Source organism: Musca domestica, unplaced genomic scaffold (genome assembly GCF_030504385.1).
Source record: "Musca domestica strain aabys unplaced genomic scaffold, Musca_domestica.polishedcontigs.V.1.1 29, whole genome shotgun sequence".
Lineage (NCBI taxonomy): Eukaryota > Metazoa > Arthropoda > Insecta > Diptera > Muscidae > Musca > Musca domestica.
In genome coordinates, this window is record NW_026712296.1 from 2,399,871 (window position 1) to 2,422,545 (window position 22,675).

The 22,675-nt window shown below is 33.9% G+C and overlaps 4 protein-coding genes and 1 long non-coding RNA gene across 5 annotated transcripts; 3 read left to right on the plus strand and 2 right to left on the minus strand.

Moving 5' to 3' along the window:
- The first annotated feature begins 1,016 nt into the window (after window positions 1–1,016).
- On the plus strand, window positions 1,017–6,161 carry LOC101891343 (ganglioside-induced differentiation-associated protein 1). The gene is made up of 4 exons (XM_005180808.4): window positions 1,017–1,644; window positions 5,094–5,286; window positions 5,352–5,534; window positions 5,603–6,161. Exons 1-4 carry the CDS (start codon window positions 1,513–1,515, stop codon window positions 6,091–6,093), a joined length of 999 nt encoding a protein of 332 aa, XP_005180865.1. The 5' UTR covers window positions 1,017–1,512; the 3' UTR covers window positions 6,094–6,161.
- LOC109612089 (uncharacterized) lies at window positions 1,655–3,839 on the minus strand. The gene is made up of 3 exons (XR_002194318.2): window positions 3,708–3,839; window positions 3,633–3,650; window positions 1,655–3,581 (listed from the first exon to the last, which is right to left on the minus strand). It is a non-coding gene; the product is annotated as an uncharacterized LOC109612089 (long non-coding RNA).
- Window positions 6,145–9,096, minus strand: LOC101891636 (acyl-coenzyme A diphosphatase FITM2). Its single transcript, XM_005180810.4, has 2 exons — window positions 8,221–9,096; window positions 6,145–7,205 (listed from the first exon to the last, which is right to left on the minus strand). The coding sequence occupies exons 1-2, from the start codon at window positions 8,714–8,716 to the stop codon at window positions 6,526–6,528; spliced, it is 1,176 nt and encodes a 391-aa protein (XP_005180867.1). The 5' UTR covers window positions 8,717–9,096; the 3' UTR covers window positions 6,145–6,525.
- Window positions 9,097–19,058: 9,962 nt separating this feature from the next.
- On the plus strand, window positions 19,059–19,978 carry LOC101893194 (transmembrane protein 70 homolog, mitochondrial). Its single transcript, XM_005180819.4, has 2 exons — window positions 19,059–19,692; window positions 19,751–19,978. Exons 1-2 carry the CDS (start codon window positions 19,162–19,164, stop codon window positions 19,958–19,960), a joined length of 741 nt encoding a protein of 246 aa, XP_005180876.1. The 5' UTR covers window positions 19,059–19,161; the 3' UTR covers window positions 19,961–19,978.
- Window positions 19,979–20,255: 277 nt separating this feature from the next.
- Window positions 20,256–21,438, plus strand: LOC101891173 (ubiquitin-related modifier 1 homolog). Its single transcript, XM_005180807.4, has 5 exons — window positions 20,256–20,414; window positions 20,485–20,552; window positions 20,609–20,690; window positions 21,135–21,183; window positions 21,241–21,438. The coding sequence occupies exons 1-5, from the start codon at window positions 20,380–20,382 to the stop codon at window positions 21,307–21,309; spliced, it is 303 nt and encodes a 100-aa protein (XP_005180864.1). The 5' UTR covers window positions 20,256–20,379; the 3' UTR covers window positions 21,310–21,438.
- Window positions 21,439–22,675: the final 1,237 nt, after the last annotated feature.

The following is a 22,675-nucleotide window of genomic DNA, read 5'->3' on the forward strand; positions in this document are numbered from 1 at the left end:
AAATTTTCAAGTTTCTTCCAAATGGTAAAGGGTATTCTATGTTCGGCCGGCCGCACTTACAGCTTTATTGCACTTTTGGATAAACGAACAGTGAACATTTGTACAAATTCCAGTAAAAATTTGTACAAATGATCGAGTAAACGAATGTGATATTAAACCAGCATTCATTTTCCGGATAAAAAGACTGACAAACAATTCATTCCATTCCAGTTTATAATGGCCACCAAAATCTCCGTATACCAATTCGTTGGACAATTGTGTCTGTCGTATTTTGGAAAGCAAGGCTGGCACTAAAAAATACCAAAGTGTCGATCACCTCAAGCAAGCGCTTTGCCGGGAATGGGCCAAAATACCGCAGAGCAACATTCGGGCAGCGTGTGACGGTTTCATTTGCCGCTTGAAGGCCATAATTCGTGCTAAAGGTGACCTATTCGAACAAATCTAAAATTTGATGCTATTTCCGACATTTTTTGCTTTCATTCAATAAAATTTAAAAAAAATTTAAAAATCCTGGCGTTTGACTTTAATGCAGTTTTTTTTATCTCACGCTGTATATAAAGGTACCTCTTGTTCTTCGAAATATTATAATTACACATTCACGTTGTTGTTACAGAAGCATGTGAAAGTAGCCTGTATGATTTTTTTTGTGACAGATACGTACTGTTACATCTGCAACGAAGTTTAAAATGAAACCCCATTTGTCTTCTTCTCCTTAAATGTGCTAAAGTATATTTATTTGAGTTCATCTCAAGATGAAGGGTACACGCTATTCGAACCGACTGAACACAACACAACTTTTTATTTATTACTTATTTGTTACCTCTTTTTTTATTGTAGGTGCGAATTACTAGGGCAATCATAACAGACTGTGTAGTAGCAAGATTTGCATGAGCATTGTAGTCATCATCTCAATACTTTTTTGTGTTATTTTTTTTCTAAATTAAAGGCAGATGATACGAAGATAAGTTTTCCGAAAACTACCTTTTAATTTTCATTATCGTGTTTTCTCCCAATGTTTATTGCAAGTCGCAGTGCCAGTAAACTTGAGATCGTCAAAGTGTTAGCACGGTTAGCATTGTATTAATATCTATTTGGACGTAGCTAGCTACATACTATCTATCTATCATCATCCCGACGTAGGGTCTACCGTTGTTTTCCGTTCGTGTCGGTAGTAGCCAAATGCTAGTTGGGCCTTAAAATATCTACGCATAGCATGTGATGGAAGAAATTTGTTAATAAACTGCATACACATCGACTGTGTATAGACACACATACCTACATATTTATTTAATAAAAATAATAAATAAATTCTTTTAATACCATTTATCTTGAACGACAAACTAAATAATTGAGAAAATTTACGGCTACCAATTAGTACGAAACGAAAATTCGGCTAGACAGCGTACTGTGTTACGTTCGGGAAAAGAAAACAAAAACAACGTAGCAGTTAATTACTCTTACAAAAAAAATTAAATTACTACCTCGGTCGGAAGGTGGTAAGAACTAACGAAAATGAGTGAAAATCATAATGACCACAATCATAATGTCAACAAAATTAAATCTCTAAAGGAGTTTAAAGCGCCCGTATTCAAGGAAGACGAACTGGTCGTCTATGTCCATCCCTACAACTTCCATTCCCAAAAAGTATGTTCAAATAGCAAACACTGCAGCTTAAACGCATCAAATTCGTTTGTATTTTGCGCACAAACCGTTATGTGTAATTAAATAGACTAAAGTTTTTTGCTTCTTATCATGTGATCTGAATGGTGGTAGCCGAAACGTTTGTTTTCGGCGAGATCAAACTTATGTGTATGTATGTGATTTAAGTGCCTGTATATTGGGGTGCGCCGCCTACATAGTTTTCGGCAACATATACTTAGTCAAAACTGAAACCGTATAAATAATGTTATTCGCCAAAAATCGTTAAAACAAAACGTTAAACCTGCGAATGTAAATATTTTGGATATCTTGTCTGGTTAAAACAAGAAAATTGAAATATAATTCATGAACTTTGTTATATAATGTAGGTACTAAATATTTTTAAACTGTCCAATAATTTTCGCGGAATGCAAAATACGTCAGCTTAAATTATTTGTCTTGGGCGGGTCATACCCCACGCCAGGATCGTTATTAGTTTTGATCGTTAACATTTCCAGCTACATTTGCTCAATAAGAAATTACTAAGAGTAAATACGAATTTTGCTCTCTCAAGAGTATCAACTGCAAAAGTTAACAAACATCAAACATAAAAACAAAATTACATGTTGGGCGCCAATAAGTGAAATCACATTTTATACCTTCAGCCATATCAGCCATCATTTGATACGGCCAAAACGTGCCTTATCGATATAACGGTTTAAGACCCTAGGTCTATTTGGACCAAATCCGATTCAGAACATTTGGAGTGATGTCTGGCTGGTGCGATCCGATTTGGTCCAAACTTGGTACATCGTAATATTATTATAAAATTTAGATTGTGTTCGGAGATGGGCAATATCGGCCCACTCCTTTTGGTACCTCCCCCACAAAATGTCGAAATGGTTAAACAAAATAATTTACTGTACAAAAAGAGAAATGATAAACCGATTTTGCTCCAAATGTGCAACTCCTAATATTTGAATCAGTGCTAGGTCAGGTGCAAAAATGGACAAAATAGGTCCACTCCATCAAGTACCTCCCCCTATATAACTGTTATAAACAGTGATGTAAGAATCCAATTGTCTTGAATTACTCATATTACAATATTTTTATTAACCCAAGGTCTGGTGTGAAGATTGAATACATCGGTCCACTCCTTCTGGTACCGCAACCACAAAGGTCAACAACCTGAATACTTGGTACATTTCAATATTTCTATCAACACAAAATCTGTTATAAATATGGTAGAGATCGGACCATTCCTTTTGGTACCTCCCCCACAAAGGGTCAAAGTTTTGAATTACCAAGACAATTATATAATCCGAAATAGGCATCCGATTCTCTTTATATTTCACACATCTCATTATTTCTACTGACACAAGATGTGCTGTGAAGATGGGATATATCGGTCCACTCCTTCTCCACAAAGAACAAAATTTTGAATATCCATGAAGCTCAGAAAATGCGAAATTAACATCCAATTCCATTCTTGGCACATCTCCAAAGTTCCATCAACACAAGATCTGATATAAAGATGGTAGGGATCGGACCATTTCTTCTGGTACCTCCCCCACGTAGGGTTCAAGTTTTGAAAAACTCCTAAAAAACATTTTGTCCAACACCAAATTTGTTGTGAAGATGATATATACCTGCGCACCGCTTTTCGTACCTCTCCCACAAAGGGTCACAATTTTCAATACTTTAATTCATTAATTTGAATAACCATAACAGAAGCCAAAATATATTTCAATAATCGTACATTGGCTGAGGGTATACATCTGTCGGCAAATCCGACAGATACTTTTTAACTGGTTTTTTACAACAATTATTTTAACAATTTTTTCAAAATTATTAATTTGAAAACATAATATTGTCAAAATTTATATTTATATATTCATTGTATACAAATGTACAAACCAGAAATGTGAGCAGTTCTCTATGCACTGGAATTGAACAAGGTAAATTACAGAAAATGCAGAGATGGGTATGCTTACCATAAACTTTAAATGTTGCTGGAAAATTTAACTAATATAGATTACCAAAGAGACGCCTTAAATCCAACTACTTACTTCAGTCGAGTTTGTAAGAAACGAAAGAAAAGCCCAATCTTGAAAGCGCTTTTACAGAACGTCTTATTTAGATTGCCAATGCCATTGATTATACGTAAAATATATTTGGGTGAGAAAAATCTGACATTTTTATTTAATTTCTTATTTGAGTATTATTTTTCAATTCTTATTTCAATTATTGATTTTGAATATATTTTATATTTATTAGAACAGTGTTGGCTTAATCATATTATTGTTGTTTTCATAAAAACACTGTTTATTTATTAGTGTAGAAAAAAATAAACAAACGTTATTTTTATAAAAAAAAAACAAAAATGGGATTAAGCCAGACTCTTATTCAAAACGAATACAAACACAGCTGGTAGCTCTGAGTTACTTTTTTATTGGACCGGGTCTATAACAACAAATTGGAATAAAACCAAGCATGAAACGTCAGATTAAAAATAAACTGACAAAACATCTCGAAAGAAAAATAAACAAATAAATCATTTAAATATGATCTTCGTCTTACAAGGCAAAACTCAAAAAAAAATAAATAAATAAATAATAATAATTAACTAACACCAAAATACACATTTTCAGATATTGCCAAAACTCCTTCAAATAAGTAAAATCAAGTCATATTTTATATTAGGGCTGAAAAAATGCTTGATATCGGGGTTTATTCTAATAAAGGGACTAAACCAATAAGTGGACTGACATGGTCCATTTCTTAAAACAATAATTCTTGAAGTAATCCAATAATCCTTATAAATTTTCAAAACTTTATACTATATGTTGCGAAATATGACTCAAAATATTAGGGTCCCTTTGTATACAGGATGAGATAAAAAAACCGCAACAAAGTCAAACGCCAAAATTTCTACATTTTTTTTAAATTTTTTGAAAGAAAGCTAAAAATTTCGGAAATAGCATCAAATTTTAGAATAAGTTTAGATTTGTTCGAATTGGTCACCTTTAGCACGAATTATGGCCTTCAAACGTCCAATGAAACCGTCACACGCTGCCCGAATGTTGCTCTGCGGTATTTTGGCCCATTCCCGGCGAAGCGCTTGCTTGAGAGATCGACGCTTTGGTATTTTTTAGTGCAAACCTTGCTTACCAAAATACTCCAGACACAATAATCCAACGGATTGGTATCCGGAGTTTTTTTTTTTTGGTTAAATTTAAAATCCTATCGTAAACTACGTAATCGAATACTCGTAAAAAAAGTTACGAGTTTATTTTGTTGGAATAAATTATTGATTTTGAACAAAAAATGTCACATCGGTGTTATTTACCATGTTTTGTTATTTACCATTTCTTAATTTTTATCACAAATATTACTTAAACTTTCTCATGCACGTCTAAAAAAATTAAAAAAATATTTTTTCATAACTTTTCTAGGTGCTCTTGCTGCTTTATGAGAAAAATATTGATTTTACACCTTATGTAGTGGATCTTTTGAATGGAGAACAATATTCCGAATGGTTCCTCAATCTTAATCCAAAAGCTGATGTACCTGTTTTACAGGATGGTTCCATTGTGGTGCCAGATTCGGTACATATCATAAACTATGTTGAAAATAAGTTCCATGGAGGTAATATTATACAGTGCGAATGGACAAACAAGTTCTTATAACGTATAAAGATTAATACTTTGCAGGTGATTATAAAACCCTAAAACCCAAACGAGGCAATAAATTAGAAGATGAAAAAATGCAAGTGTACGATCAAATATTGAGTCGCTTACCTGTGGGAGCCCTAAGTTTGGGATCATTTATACATGATGATTTGAAATTGGTACCAAAACCACCATTTATTGGACCGATTCGCAAGACATGTTTAAGTAAATACCCACGGATCTTTTTTTTTTTTTTTTGATTCGTCTTTCTAATATATTCCTTCTTTTTATAGAGAATAATGAAAGGGTACATGAGTTGCTGAAAGAATCCATAGACCGAGTTGAGGACCACAAGATGGCCCTGTTGCGTAAACTGGACCTGCAAGAACGTAGAAAACGTCTAGTTTATTCACGTTTAGAATATCAAAAGATATTGGATGCCATTCAAAATGTTTTACGCTTCATTGAGGATGACATGAATGCCAACAGTCACAGAGAATGGTTGGTATCCAATGATTTCAGCATGATTGATGTTTGTTTCGGTCTGCTATTGCTGCGTTTATACCAGCTGGGTTTTGAAAACTACTACTGGTCCTATGGTAAACTGCCACGTATTGAAAGTTACTTTTTGCGTTTCAAGAAGCGACCTTCGTACGACAAATTAATGCCCAGCAATTTCGAAATACTCAAGGACATTTGGCAAATGACTCCATCTAATTATATTATTGGCGCTGGAGCCGGTGTCCTAGGTATGGCAGTGTTTGCGGCATTTGCTCACAAATAACAAAGCAAGACATACAAACGTGCACATCCATACGAAATAAAACACAAATGATTATTAATAAAATTGAAACACATTTAAACGTGATTTAATTAAAACCATAAATAAACCATCCTACACAAGAACTTTAACGAAAGCTAGACAATTAAAACAAGGGTAGAAAATGAAAATGTATGGAAAATAATATAAAATAAACTAAAATTAAAAATACAATAACAATTACAATGATAACTACACATTCAAGTATTGCACTAAATTTGTTTTTGCCACCCAGATAAGGCACATCCCACAGCAGTCACAAATGTATGTCATGATTAAGATGTATCCAATGTTTATCATATGAGAGATAAAAAATAGATAAACTTTTAACTTTATTACATTTTTTATAAATAAGTTTGGTATCAAAAAATCATCTAGCACCATTTTAACATACAATTACATTGTATCATTGTTTGAATTCGAAATTTGAGTATTGTAAGTTCCTGTCTTCGGACTTGTGTACAGAGGCATTCCCATGAATTTGGGAATTTGATTGGGACTAGTCGTGTTACTACCATTTCCACTTCGTACGCCGCTGCTGGTTGTTGCCTTAGTCACACTGTTTGTGCGCTTAAAAACAAATGCGTCTTTATTTTCACGTTGATAAAAGAAATCGCCACTTCCAGCTGGATCGGGTAATACAGCAGACGAACGATACCAAAAACGATATGTAAAATACCATGTAAATATGGCAATAATGCCGCTAATGAACTTCTCGATCATGCGATGATAATACAGCATGGTGCCCACCAACATAACATCCCAAAGCAATTGCAACGCTGACATGCCAATGAAAAGCAAACGAATTACAGGTGTCAATCGTTCATAAAGAAATTTCAAATTTTTCATTTGTTCTTCACTTAGATTACGCAACGGATTTGTACTGGATTGTTCGGATATTGAGCGATCGTGTATCTCGTTACGTAGATGTTCCTTAATTGATTCCCACTTTACAATTGGTCTAGCTTCTTCAATCAGCACCAGGCTGGAGTGTATTAATATGAATGCGTGGCCAGATATATCGAAACCACTCCATAAATGCCCCGCTTTGAGGCAGCTGGATTTAGTTTGGAAACCTAAAACGAAATGATTTATGAATTAAAAGAGTTTAATTAGAAATAAAATGGAATCTACTATCTTCTAATGAAAAACATTGCTGTTTTCTTCCGTCCAGTTCCTTGACGCCGGGCTACGCAACCAGTATTACGGTAACGAGCGATGGTACGAGACACAAAAGATTTATTCACATTTAAGTGCTGAAGTTGGTTGCAGTTTTTTCATCTCACCCTCTATAAGTGTTTCGGTAATAACCAAACAAAAAACGGAAGCAGAGCTTATGTGAAAGCCTTGTTTTTCTGAATAATTATTTAAGGGATTTTATCAAAGGCTTACATACTGTTCCCTATTGAATGGACACGTCTATATTTATCACATCCGTCTTTTTTCTATTTCACTTATAGATATGGTCTTTGGTCATTTATGTTCCCTCAAAACGAACGGTTGCCCAACTAGGCAACTGAATATTCTTGAACCTAAAATTTGCTGACCTAAACCTAAGAGTTCATCATCCTGCATTTTTATTTCGTCCTATTTGACACAAAATATATAAACAATTATACGACAGAAAAGAGCGCCATAAAAACATACAATCAGTGTTTTATGAAGTCTGGTATAAATATATTATTCGGAACAAAATATAAATGAACAAATTTCCGTATACAGAAATAGACATTATTAAAAAATTAACGCGTAACCCAATTTTGGAATAACAAAAAGTTTAAAAAACAACCAATCAAATCAGAGACACTCTTTAATTGTTTTTTTAACCATAGCCCATTTGAATAAACCGAATTCGTTTAATTTTTCTATACCAATATAGAGGTTCAAGGTATATGAAAAAGAGAATAGATACAAAAACAAATAGGCATAACACAGAGATAATACATATTGCAATATATAAGCAACAATTGATTAGAACCATATTTAGGGTTTTTGAAAGATCAAATACGAAGAATATTTTTATCTAAACTGGCAACAGATACTAATTAAACTAGAAGTAAATAATTTAAAATTTTTATCGTTTATACTTACTTCGCACAGTACACCTTCCATACGATGTTTCGATAATATTAAACAACTTTGTCCAGAAGAACCAAAAGAATGTGGCTATGACGATGCGTGGAGCGTGATGACGCAATAATTTCTTCATATCACCGCAGCATAGAGTATACGATGTCATAAACAAAAATGGCACAGTAAACAATAGAGTCCAACCCCAGCCGACTTTTACAAAGTATACATTAAACAAATTATCCGAACGGGCAAAATATGTTTTGGGAAATGGTATAAAGTCTCCTATCAATGAAACTAAAAACAGACTGCCCAGATAGAGGGCAACCTTTAAATTCGTATCGAAGAATATGGTCTTCTTGCAAACATGCATAATCATCATAACAAAGATCTCGCGTATACTAGTTGGTGCTGCTGTGGGTCGTGTTCCTTTTGCTTCGGATCTCAGAACTTCCGGACCACCCGGCCGGAAATTCATATTAGGTTGGGGTCGTATTGGCCGACGTTTCGTTGCCATCTTACGTTGTTTCAAGCACCTCTTTTTGGAGTGCTTGTTGCTCGCAGCGGTATTTCGACAGATTAACTTGGCCAAAATAACTTACTTATGTTCGAAAGTGAAAGTTTAGTTCACTGGTGGGGGCAAGATGATCGTTTTGTGTCAAAGTTCAAGCAAACTATATGAGACAATGTTTTCATCAAATTCGTGTTAGTTCGTTGCAAATTCCTTCAAAATTGTCGTTCACAGTAAATATTAACTGAATCGTTTGTTTTTATTTCACACAAATGTTATTTTATTTCAATTTAAAACATTTTCAATCTTTGTTATGAAAAATTCCAAAATAAGCTAGGTAGCCTGTTGTAAAAATAAATATCATTTCACCTGCATATTTTATTTTGGGATTTTTAGCTGTCATATTAAGGGAAATTTTATGCCATGCGGCTGGAGTTGCCAAGGTGTAATAGAATTTAGAAAATTTCCTGTATTATAATATAATACAGGTTTTTGGAGCGTTACAACTTATGATCCAATAGTCAACTAATGGTAGAAGAATGAAGGTAGATGCATCCATGGTACAATAAAAGGGTAATGTAGAGCTACCAGCTGATTAAAAATTTTTTCTAAGTTTGCCCGACTTCTGCCAATTTTGTGTATGTATTTATTGTTTTGAAAAATAAAAACAAAATATTTTCAAAATCAATAATTGGAAGACGAGTAAATTGCGAGACGCGCATTAAAGCTATTCACCAGTTTTATAATGGAATTGAAAGATATAACTGTCCAGATGATATTTTTGAAAGAAAATCCAGGCGTTTCATTAATTTTTTCCCGCTGAGGAAAATATTGTATAAATGACAAGAACTTGCAAATTTGACAGGAAACGGGCATAGCCTCAGGGCTGTATCTATGTAGTTTTACGAAGCTGTTCTAACTCCTTATTGCACCATGGATGCATCAAAGCTTGGAAACATTAATGTGTAAAAATTTTAAAGGTGTTTTGTCAAAAATCCGTAGATTTGTATATGTTTTCCTATACAACGCCGATCGGAGGTTGTTATGAGATGCACTTTTCAACAATTTTAAATAATTTTTCATTCAACATTTTCAATTTCAAAATACATTGAAGTTCATTGTCCCAGCAGCTGTGTCGATCAACTACCTGTATTCTTCTACCATGGGTCAACTTCATGAAACTCGCAATTTTAAACCTACTAAATCCAGCTTTTAAATCCTACTTGTTAAGATTAGTTTTCAATTATATAATTATCAGTCACAAACCTTTTTTGTTTATTAGTGGAGAACGATGGTTATGTTTACCAGGGGGTAAAACAGGGAATACCTAGGTTTCGGAAAGAGCCACCAATCCTAATCTGTTCCCTTGTTTTTTGTCTAGGATATTCTCTTTAGAAGTTATTTTAAAAATAACTTATAACTTATTATTCAAAAAACTTTGTTTACCCAAGTGACGAGATCGTAAGCTCAATAGAAAAGGAACCAAAGAATTAAATAAAACTAAAATTCTTTTGGAAAGTCTTCTAAATCTTACAACCGCACTTATAAACACTTTCATCTTTCTCCACTTGTTATGCTTCGTTTTACACGAACCATGGTAGAAGAATACAGGTAGTCGCATCGACACAGCTGCTGGGACAATGAACTGTCAAACTAAATTTGAAATTGAAAATTTTGAATGAAAAATTATTCAAATTCCTAAAAATGGTTGAAAAACGAATATCATAAAAATCTCCGATTGGTATCGTATAAGAAAACATGTCAAAATCTACTCATTTTTGAAAAAGCATTTCAAAAATTTTGACATATCATAGCGTATCCCAAGCGTTGATGCATCTGACTGTCTTTTTCTACCATGACACGAACGAAGTAGTAAGTTGGTTTTGTCTGTTACAACAAAAACCACTTCGTCCACCGTGCCTTGTCTATTAATCAGCGTTCGAAAATAAACAGTACACAAACATAGTGTACTGTACCGGTACAGTATCACAAAAAAAAATTAGCGGTAGTGTCCGGTACACAACGATGATCGTAGTGTACCGCAGTCGGAGCGCTAAGTGTATCGCAGTCGGAACACTAAAAAATAGTAGTGTACCGGAGTAGGAGCACTAAAAATCAAAGTGTACGTTGCAAATTCCTTCAAAATTGTCGTTCACAGTAAATATTAACTGAATCGTTTGTTTTTATTTCACACAAATGTTATTTTATTTCAATTTAAAACATTTTCAATCTTTGTTATGAAAAATTCCAAAATAAGCTAGGTAGCCTGTTGTAAAAATAAATATCATTTCACCTGCATATTTTATTTTGGGATTTTTAGCTGTCATATTAAGGGAAATTTTATGCCATGCGGCTAGAGTTGCCAAGGTGTAATAGAATTTAGAAAATTTCCTGTATTTTAATATAATACAGGTTTTTGGAGCGTTACAACTTATGATCCAATAGTCAACTAATGGTAGAAGAATGAAGGTAGATGCATCCATGGTACAATAAAAGGGTAATGTAGAGCTACCAGCTGATTAAAAATTTTTTCTAAGTTTGCCCGACTTCTGCCAATTTTGTGTATGTATTTATTGTTTTGAAAAATAAAAACAAAATATTTTCAAAATCAATAATTGGAAGACGAGTAAATTGCGAGACGCGCATTAAAGCTATTCACCAGTTTTATAATGGAATTGAAAGATATAACTGTCCAGATGATATTTTTGAAAGAAAATCCAGGCGTTTCATTAATTTTTCCCGCTGAAGAAAATATTGTATAAATGACAAGAACTTGCAAATTTGACAGGAAGCGGGCATAGCCTCAGGGCTGTATCTATGTAGTTTTACGAAGCTGTTCTAACTCCTTATTGCACCATGGATGCATCAAAGCTTGGAAACATTGATATGTAAACATTTTAAAGGTGTTTTGTCAAAAATCCCTAGATTTGTATATGTTTTCCTATACAACGCCAATCGGAGGTTGTTATGAGATGCACTTTTCAACAATTTTAAATAATTTTTCATTCAACATTTTCAATTTCAAAATACATTGAAGTTCATTGTCCCAGCAGCTGTGTCGATCAACTACCTGTATTCTTCTACCATGGGTCAACTTCATGGAACTCGCAATTTTAAACCTACTAAATCCAGCTTTTAAATCCTACTTGTTAAGATTAGTTTTCAATTATATAATTATCAGTCAACAAACCTTTTTTTTGTTTATTAGTGGAGAACGATGGTTATGTTTACCAGGGGGTAAAACAGGGAATACCTAGGTTTCGGAAAGAGCCACCAATCCTAATCTGTTCCCTTGTTTTTTGTCTAGGATATTCTCTTTAGAAGTTATTTTAAAAATAACTTCTATGACAAAAAACTTTGTTTACCCAAGTGACGAGATCGTAAGCTCAATAGAAGAGGAACCAAAGAATTAAATAAAACTAAAATTGTTTGCGCCAATGCGGGGAAATATGCAAAGCTCAACCAAACAAAATAGAATAAAAACACAATAGGGGGGTTTTAGTTTTAAAGAATAATGACATAGGCCGTATTTATTAATAATAATAATAAATAATAATAATTGGTAAGACAGATTACCTGATTTGCACAATAGCGGGGGAGCGCGACTTCGTATCGAGCGATAGAAGGAACGAGAGTAAAATCAACGATCAAAACATGAAGGAAGGTGGAGGCTTTGGCGCCATTCGCCACTCGTTGAAATCTGTTTACATTTATGTTGACAGGTCTAAACGAGGTTAATCATTTACAAATTAATTATGCGTTAACCCATTGTTAACGTTACAAACAAATAATTACCAATCTAAATTAAACATGCCGCCCACCTTGCAACATATTGAGATGTTGTAACTAAAATACAATAATAAATAAATTTTTTTCAACTTTTTTTTTTTCATTCAATTTCAATTTAATTCATTTTTTTTTTTTTTTTTTTTTTATTTCTTAATTCATATCATTTTTTTCAAAAAACATTGTGTAACACTATGTGTTACATATGCCCGACAATACCCACCCAAATATGGTGTAGTGGGCTATCGGCAACCCTGGCGTCGCTTGCACCCGATGAGTTACGACCCTGGCATAAACTTCCGGCCCGAGTACCAAGGCCACCCGACCAGGCCTATTAAAATCGGGATCTGCCAAAGGAAGACCTAAAAATGAGTCACGAATGCGCTCGGGGATTACCGCTGTAGGCGTAAGCGCATGGTCCAAATTGGTTACCACAGCCACAATTGAAATGGACTGACTCCGGTCATAGATCGAACTAACGGTCAGCCGACATATTTGGCTACCTTCGATTCTAGAAGTAGGGAGTCGAAGATTATGCACCAAAGAGGAACATATCTGACTCTGCCTACTACACGGGTCCAAAACCGCCCTCACAATAGTGGGTCGATCGGACGACATAATTTTGACTATCAAAGTCGGGGATAGGCAGATACCTGTTTGGAGGGACAACAAGCCGACCAATCCTATCTGCGAGGGGGGAGCGTTATCAGACGGACGACTATACGGGCTGTTACGTGACCGATACCTATACTCGGTCCGCGGACGACGCTGACGATTATTAGTGGGTTTAACCACGGTCTTCGTATCTTCATGAAGGAGGGTGTGGTGTTCTTCATTGCATACGGCACATTTTCTTTTGCTTCGGCAGTCCCTAGCTTGGTGGGATTTAGATAAACACCGTATGCAGTCATTGTATTTTAGGACAATGCGACGTCGCATGTCAACATTCATAACCCGGAAGTCACTACATCTATCCAGCGGGTGCATGCGGTCACAAAGGCGACATTTATGGGAGGCCGCAGATGAATCCCGAGGGGATTCGGACCTATTAAATTTGGCCGACTCCACCAACGACTGAGGAGTGGCAACCGGAGCCGCAGATGGACCCGAAGATCCGGCTCGAAGGACCAATGTTTGCGCCAATGCGGGGAAATATGCAAAGCTCAACCAAATAAAATAGAATAAAAACACAATAGGGGGGTTTTAGTTTTAAAGAATAATGACATAGGCCGTATTTATTAATAATAATAATAAATAATAATAATTGGTAAGACAGATTACCTGATTTGCACAATAGCGGGGGAGCGCGACTTCGTATCGAGCGATAGAAGGAACGAGAGTAAAATCAACGATCAAAACATGAAGGAAGGTGGAGGCTTTGGCGCCATTCGCCACTCGTTGAAATCTGTTTACATTTATGTTGACAGGTCTAAACGAGGTTAATCATTTACAAATTAATTATGCGTTAACCCATTGTTAACGTTACAAACAAATAATTACCAATCTAAATTAAACAAAAATTCTTTTGGAAAGTCTTCTAAATCTTACAACCGCACTTATAAACACTTTCATCTTTCTCCACTTGTTATGCTTCGTTTTACACGAACCATGGTAGAAGAATACAGGTAGTCTCATCGACACAGCTGCTGGGACAATGAACTGTCAAACTAAATTTGAAATTGAAAATTTTGAATGAAAAATTATTCAAATTCGTAAAAATTGTTGAAAAACGAATATCATAAAAATCTCCGATTGGTATCGTATAAGAAAACATATCAAAATCTACTTATTTTTGAAAAAGCATTTCAAAATTTTTGACATATCAATGTTCCCAAGCGTTGATGCATCTGACTGTATTTTTCTACCATGACACGAACGAAGTAATAAGATGGTTTTGTCTGTTACAACAAAAACCACTTCGTCCACCGTGCCTTGTCTATTAATCAGCGTTCGAAAATAAACAGTACACAAACATAGTGTACTGTACCGGTACAGTATCACTAAAAAAATTTTAGCGGTAGTGTACCGGTACACAACGATGATCGTAGTGTACCGCAGTCGGAGCGCTAAGCGTATCGCAGTCGGAACACTAAAAAATAGTAGTGTACCGGAGTAGGAGCACTAAAAATCAAAGTGTACGTTGCAAATTCCTTCATAATTGTCGTTCACAGTAAATATTAACTGAATCGTTTGTTTTTATTTCACACAAATGTTATTTTATTTCAATTTAAAAGATTTTCAATCTTTGTTATGAAAAATCCATTCCAGGTCACCGACAACAAGCTAAATAAGGATCCAAATTTTTAGGGACCAACAGATCGAAAAAGAAGGCCTTCAGGGCTTAGCAGTTCGAAAGCCAGACATGAGCTGGAGTTCACAGAGTTCACCAGATCGAAAACTGGAATTCCTTGCAGGGTTTTAAAAATCGGCCCATCTAAACATAAACAGCTGTTTAGAGATCCTTCATTTCACTCATGGTACAATGATAGGTGTGTCTGGTTACTTTTCCTGCAGGAATTGTCCAGCAAAATCTTTCTGAGAGAGTAAGGTAGTTTTATTAGTTTTATTCTCTTTTGCAAGGAAAATCAGCTGATTTGTCAAAACAAACCAATATGTCCCCTATTAAAAAAAATAAAATGAAAGGAAGGACCACCAATTTTACAAGTCTTTTAAATAAAAAGGAAATTAGCAATTAAACAAAAATATGAGCAATAAAAGAAAGATAGATTTTATGTGTTCCCCGGAGTCCTTTCAATTTGTTGCTAATGGCGTTTGTCTAAAAACTTTGGAAATAGCCTTTTATTTTCTTATTACATATTAATATTTACGTTTTTCACATTTTGTAAAGTTTATCTAAAAAACAATTAGTCTTGCCCATTCCAAAAAAAATATTTTCAAATTGAAAGCACAAAAAGAAATAAACAAACAATAGAAAACATCTGATTGAATGTCGATGAATGTGAAAAAGAAGAGTTGCAAGTGATTGCAAGAAGAAATTTTTCCAGCAAGAATTTGCAAACTCTCACTGAAAGAACTGTCAAAATTTCTCTCTCCGACCGCTCTCTTTTGCAGAACTTTTGGGTTAACAGACGACTTCCAGTAACAATTTGTAACAATCGTTACCAATTTTATGCTAGGAACACAATTGGAGCGAACGACGAATTTTTTCGCGGCGTATGTTCGTCGTCAAAAATAAAACACATATGAGTATATGGAAGTGCACACAATCACGGCACCGGCGAAAATTTCGTCGGTCGCCGCGAACTCAATTAGCTTTATTTCTATTTCATACGCCGGCGACCGGCGAACAAAACAGTACAAGGTGGCCATACTTGTACGAATTTTATGTGTTTTAGTAAATAAAGTTACTTTTTACTTTAAAATTTGTTATGGTCACTCTACTATCTGTTACTCGTATAAAAAAAACATAATTAATTTGTTTATTTATTTGTGTACTTGCGCCTGAGTGAAGATGGATATCAGTGAATTTATAATAGAGAAGATGGACATAAGTGAAATTATAATAGAGAACGTAAAGAATTATGTGTTCTTGTATAATTCATTGTAGTCAACAAATGAGCAAAAAGTAAACAACTTCATCAGCTGTTTTATAATTTCGTCGGTATTGTGTTCCATACGACGAATTTTCGCGGCTCATTTTGTCGCCGCGTAGGGCGAAATTCGTCGTTCGCTCCAATTGTGTTCCTAGCATTAGGGTAACCAGACACACCTGATATCAAGGTAGGGCTATGAAACCATATGATTTCAACATTTCAACGTATGCATCGACAAAATCTAGAGTTTTTGTACCGAAATAAACAATAAACCATAAGAGATGTATAGAACATGTTTTCGCGGTTTTAAATTATTTATTCAAAATAAATGAAACAAGTTGTTTGATTTTTTTATTGTTTTGATAGTAATTCTGACATTACAAGCCAAACAGGTAGACCTCTATACTTGTAATTTTTTCAAAGTTGACCTACCTTCTCTTCATTGTACCATGATTTCACCTGCATATTTTATTTTGGGATTTTTTAGCTGTCATATTAAGGGAAATTTTATGCCATGCGGCTAGAGTTGCCAAGATATAATAGAACTTGGAAAATTTCCTGTACTATAATACAGTTAGTCCGAGCGTTACAACTTATGATTCAATGGACAATGGTAGAAGAATACAAGTAGTCGCATCGACACAGATGCTGGGACAATGGACAGTCAAACCCATTTTAAAATTGAATATTTTAAATGAAAAAATATTAATTTATGTAAAAATTGTTCAAAAATACAGATCAACTACCTACAGATAACTACCTACAATTGACGTCGTATAAGAAAACATATAAAAATCTACTTATTTTTTTTTTTTTAACAAAAAAACATTTAGCAATATTTGATATATAAATGTTCCCAAGCTTTGATGCATCTCTTTGCATTCTACGATTCTTCTCGGTTTCAAAATCCAACTTTGAGATCCTACTTGTTTAGACTAGTTTATGATGTATGATGTAATTATCAGTCAGCAGACATTTGTTTACGTATACAGACGTGCTTTTTATTCACTAAAGAATTTTGTTAAAAAATAATTGGTTGGAAATCAGGTATGAAAAGAATTGATGTTTTAATTCAAGGTTTTCTCAAATGTTTCTATCGGCAGTGAAGTCAACATATGTTTTTTCTGTGAAAAATGTGCAGACAAATTATTATCGAATATATTGTTTGCAATTATTATTTAAGTGATATATATTTAGAATATTTATCTCCATATTTTTTAATCTATAATTAATTTAAGTTTCTGCCACAATCATTGATTTTGAAAATATTTTGTTTTTATTTTTCAAAACAACAGCTATATATACACAAAATTGGCAGAAGTCGAACATAATTAGAAAAAATTGTAATCAGCTATCCACCATGGAACGAACAAAAAATGTAAAAAAAAATTGACATTAAATCTGTTTTTTAAAATTTGCAGGAACATCTTGTAATAGTGCCTTACAGTTGGTACATAGAAATGTTAAGACATCGCTAGAATTTAATATTTTAAAAAAATTCGAACGTATAAGAAAATATTTGAAAATCCATATATTTTTAAATATTTTTGACATATCAATGTTACAAACGTTGATTCATCTACCCATGGTAGAAATACCAGGTAGCAAAGCAAAGCAACTTTTGTTCGAACTTGATATGTCAAAATTGTAAGCTAGGCGAATTTACTTGACATATAAAATTTGAGGCAAATTGTTCTGCACCAATCAGAACATTTAATTTTGAAACGTTGAAGAATTTGGTTTATTTTTCAATTTCTATTAAAATTTGCAGGGAAATGTTGTGTTGCTGTGACTCGTACAGTTTAGGCCGGTCCTCGATATAAGAGAACTCGATAAAAGCAAATGGTATATAAATATTGGGGTGAATACCGCGTGGAATGATAATCTCAGTTGGAACAAATTCAAAAAGAATTCGGAGAACTCAAAATAAGGCAAGAAATCATCAACCCATCAAAAATGTACGCACTATATGGTGGATTTGTATAAACTTTTTGTGCGATGTGATAGTAGAAATTTACAAAAGTTTCAGCCCCAGATAGCGGATTTTTTCAATACACAATTCGTGAAATTTGAAAGAATCTAGAGTTCTTCACAACATCAAAACTTGGATTTTTAAATATTTGCAGTTCTCAAATTTTGAAAGAGTTTCGGGGATTTAAAGAAAATATCCGAGCCCCAAATCATGAATTTAAAAAAAATTCTTCCGGCGTTAAATCATAGATTCTAAAGAATATTTCCTAGTCCGACATTGTTGAATTTTAAAGAACTATTTCATGAGAGTAATAATTAATTTCTCAAAATTATTGTTTTTCAAATGAATCGAATTTGATGTCTTTAAGAATTCAAGTCGGAGGAATTTAAGATATATAAAATCACTGAACGTCCATATGTCTTTAATTTAAGTTTAGTCAAATAAACAATTTTCAAATTGGCATCATAAAAATGCAGAATATTACACTATTTGTTTCTATCTCAAATTAGATTTTATAAAAATGATACGTTCGCCTTTAAAAATATGCAGAATCATGTGAAAGCTCTGGAACTTCATCTTCTGAAGCTTCTATATCTTAAATTGTGGCCTTAAATAATGAAAACACAAATAGACGGTCGGACGGACATCGCCCAACCGACTCCAAATGTCTAATACGGATTTCATCCAAAAGATCTAAAGTCCAAAACCATTATTTCGATAAGGCACATTTTGACCGTATCAAAAGGTATATAGCCGATGTAGTCATTTGGCTGAGAGTATTCTAAGTTTATTTATTGTTACTGTTTGAAGTGTTAATTTTGGTAACGTTTCTCTATGGCGAATTCAAATGTTAACAATTTTTTTGACATATCAAATTGATACCAGCTGGTGTGAAAGGGTTACCTTGTAATTCTACCATGCATCTACCTGTATTCTTCTACCCACTACAGCCGTTTCGTCCGATAATATCGATAGAAACAATATATTCCCTTTTAAAATAAAGTATCGATACTATCGACATCGATTGTTTGTCACCGCTATTATGATTATTTAATAAATATTTGTAGTGTGAAGAATCGGTTGGAATTTCATCAGTTGCCTCTGAAACATAAAGCTTAGGGAAATTATTAATAGGAACAATGTTGGCACTTCGCACCGCATTACGCTGTAATTTTGCAGCCCCCAAGCTTGCTCGAAATACCACAACTTCTTTCAAGATCGGTCATTTTTGTACGTCACAATCTGTGGCAAATGTTGCTGTTCGAAATGTAGTAACATTTCACATACCATCTCAACCAGCTTTACTAAATGGTCAAGTAATCCAAAGAAGACAATATGCATCAAATACGAGGAAAGATGATACCGATACAGAACCTATGCAACGGGTTTACTACGGTTCTTTGGCACCAAGAATGAAAGCAGTCAAATTTTTCTCCCTGACTACCAGTTTAGCCGGCCTGGCTGCCCAGCCTATATTAATGGAACAGGGTATGAAAATGGGAGGCACAGGAATGGCTGTATTCTTGTGTGGATTTGCTGGTTTCTTTACATTTGTCACACCGTTCCTGTTACATTTCATCACAAAGAAATATGTTACAGAGATACATTATAATCCACAGACCGATGAATATGTAGCCACAACAATATCAATTATTTTGCAAAAAATTAAGGTATGATATTTTATATTCTTCTAAATTAAATAAATAATAAGTTTGTTTGCTTTTCCAGACCAAATTTAGGCCCAGTGATGTAAAAGTTCCCGAAGTTCCTGGAATGTTTACATCTTTCTTGGTTAATGGTAAACCGCTTTTTGTTGACCCTGCTTTATTCGATGACCCAGAACATTATGTGCGCATTATGGGCTATGACAAACCTATTGATTTTAAATTAGAAACGACAAATGTTTCCAATGACGATAGTAGCAAGATCAAGAAATAAATCGATGTAAAATATGAATTTTTTCATTTCTCTGTAGGAGAAGAGGGGGTTTTGTTTGTTTACATTTCTGGTGGCATGTGTATGAACAGCTGTTTGCCATGTGATGGTTACGGAGTAGCCATATTGGCAGATAATATTTTTATTTCATATAACTTTCCGCGGCTATTGAATGTATGTTTCCAGCTGTTTGCGTTGTCCTCAAGTCTCATTCGTAAACAGCATGTACTCGGTGTTTTGCTTTCTCTATATTTTTCATTGGGCATTCCTTTTTGCCTTTCTTATTTGTTTCGTTGGGGACGTCTTTCATTTGGGTTGCATAAACAAAAGGTTAGGTTTCTAGGTGTGCATCATCCGTATATACGAACAACTTTCGGGACAGACATTTAATATAATTTAAAATTGTATTACTCATATTAACCATGACCGGGGATTTAAAGATTGTACTAGAATTTAGGTATTGGAAAACTTATTCAATGCGAAGGAAGCTTTAACCTCTGTATGTTTCTTATTTCCTTCCCATCTAGTGCTGGAGCTGAGTTGTTATTTGACAACATCAAAAAACGTGAAATCACCTTGCCCTCAACAGAAAAATGTAAAAAACAATGTTTGTGGTGTCGATTAACTTTATTAAATTCTGTTTTATTCCAGGGACTATACGTAACTTACTGAAATGGATGAAAGAAAATATATTGCGAGAACGACCTGAACTGTTCATTCAAGGAGATACCGTGTAAGTAAATTTACGTTCCTCATTACTATACCGAAAGAGAATGTGTGTTCAAACAAAAAAGTTCCAGTGCTCAAAGTTGCTAAGATTATTATCGGGAAATTTAGAGAATATATAATTCCTCAAGGCAGATTTTCAATAATGTAAAGAATTTTGAATGTGATTTCAAATGGAGAGGATACATAAACAGCTTGACATCGTTGCATGGCATATTTAGTGAAAGATTATAAAGGAATGCTCGAGACGCACATGATTTTTGATGTAGTTGTCCTTATAATTTGACATTTATATGATATGTAATGATGCCAAGCTTCCTATGATCCCCACTTTCAAAAATTATGTATGGCTATAATTATAATAATTATATTTCACGAGAAGTAGTTTTTAATACTTTGCACATACATACCTACTAAATCAGTATCTTATATATACGTTTCAAACTTGCAGTCGACCAGGAATTTTGGTGTTAATCAATGATACCGATTGGGAATTACTGGTAAGTTTTTTTTTCTAATATTGTTATTAAAATTCTTCTAATTTTCTCAATTTTTAGGGTGAATTGGACTATGAACTGCAACAGAAAGATAATATTCTATTTATTTCTACATTGCATGGAGGATAGACGAGAGAATCAGAATCTGTACTATAAACTATAAATGTTAATTATATTCTTGTAATTACTGTGTTTTTAATATTTTGTAATTTGTAAGTTTTTGTATTTTATGTAATATTAAAAAAATCAAAGGAAAAAATTTTGCAAAAAACATTTACGTTTATTTTCCAACATTTTCAGAGGCACAACTACGCAGGATATTTGATTAACGAACTCACTTGCACAAATTTTACATCTGCTGATTCGAATTTTTTTGATGATAGGCTGAGAGAGCATTATCGTCTCAGCGACATAATTAAAAATATATTAAACTAAAATGTTAAAAATATCAACCACGATATTTGCATTTGTAGGATATTTGCCATTGAAAAACTATTCCATAATAAAATGTAGGTGTACATTACATGACGACAACGAAATTCTTGAACAACGATGGAATGTTTTTTGAAGTCGAGTAGGTCAACTGAAAACAGCAGCATGTTGACTATGCCAAAGCGTGCTGGGAGCCACCTGCATAAAAAGACAAAACTAACATTCTGTTGTCTATATATTCAATAGTCTATGGTGGCACAAATCACGATCACGAGATGATTAAAAATAAATTTGTATCTGACACACCTTGTACTTTGACAATAAAAAAGTGAACAATCTGGTAACGTTAAAAATAATGTTTGAAAGTCATTGGTAATTGAAAAGAATCGCACGAATTTAAGTGTTTATAATTCACATATGCTTTTTCCTTATACGAATGAGTATATTAACGTCGAAAAAGAAGCAGAAGTGGCGTGGCGTTTTAATGAAGAAACATTTTTAACCCTTAATTTCTCATGTGGGCCTTTGCCTTTGGTAAAGGGACGTAATTCTGATATGACGCCAAATTCTTATATTTTCTTAAGGGAAATTATTGTTATGCTATCTATGGAAAATTAAATCTTAAAGTTAAGAGACATCTGTAAACAGGTGCCACAAGAGTTGTTAATTCCAGAATGTATAGCAATCATAGACGATCGTGGTCTAAGTTAGACGTGCATATAAAATAAATTCTAATGCGATTTACGCTCAACTGACGAAGATTTTTACTTTTTTATACCCTCCATCATATATAGTATGGAGGGTATATTAAGTTCGTTATTCCGTTTGTAACTCATCGAAATAATCATTTTAGACCTAACAAAGTACAAATATTCTTGATCAGCGTAAAATTCCAAGACAATTTAGCCCGGTCCGTCCGTCCGTCTGTTGTAATCACGCTAGAGTCAAAACGAATAAAGATAGGTAGCTAAAATTTTGCAAAGATCAGTCTTTTGTCTGCAGACATGTCAAGTTCGAAGATGGGCTATATCGGTCCACGATATCGAATAGCCCCCATACAACG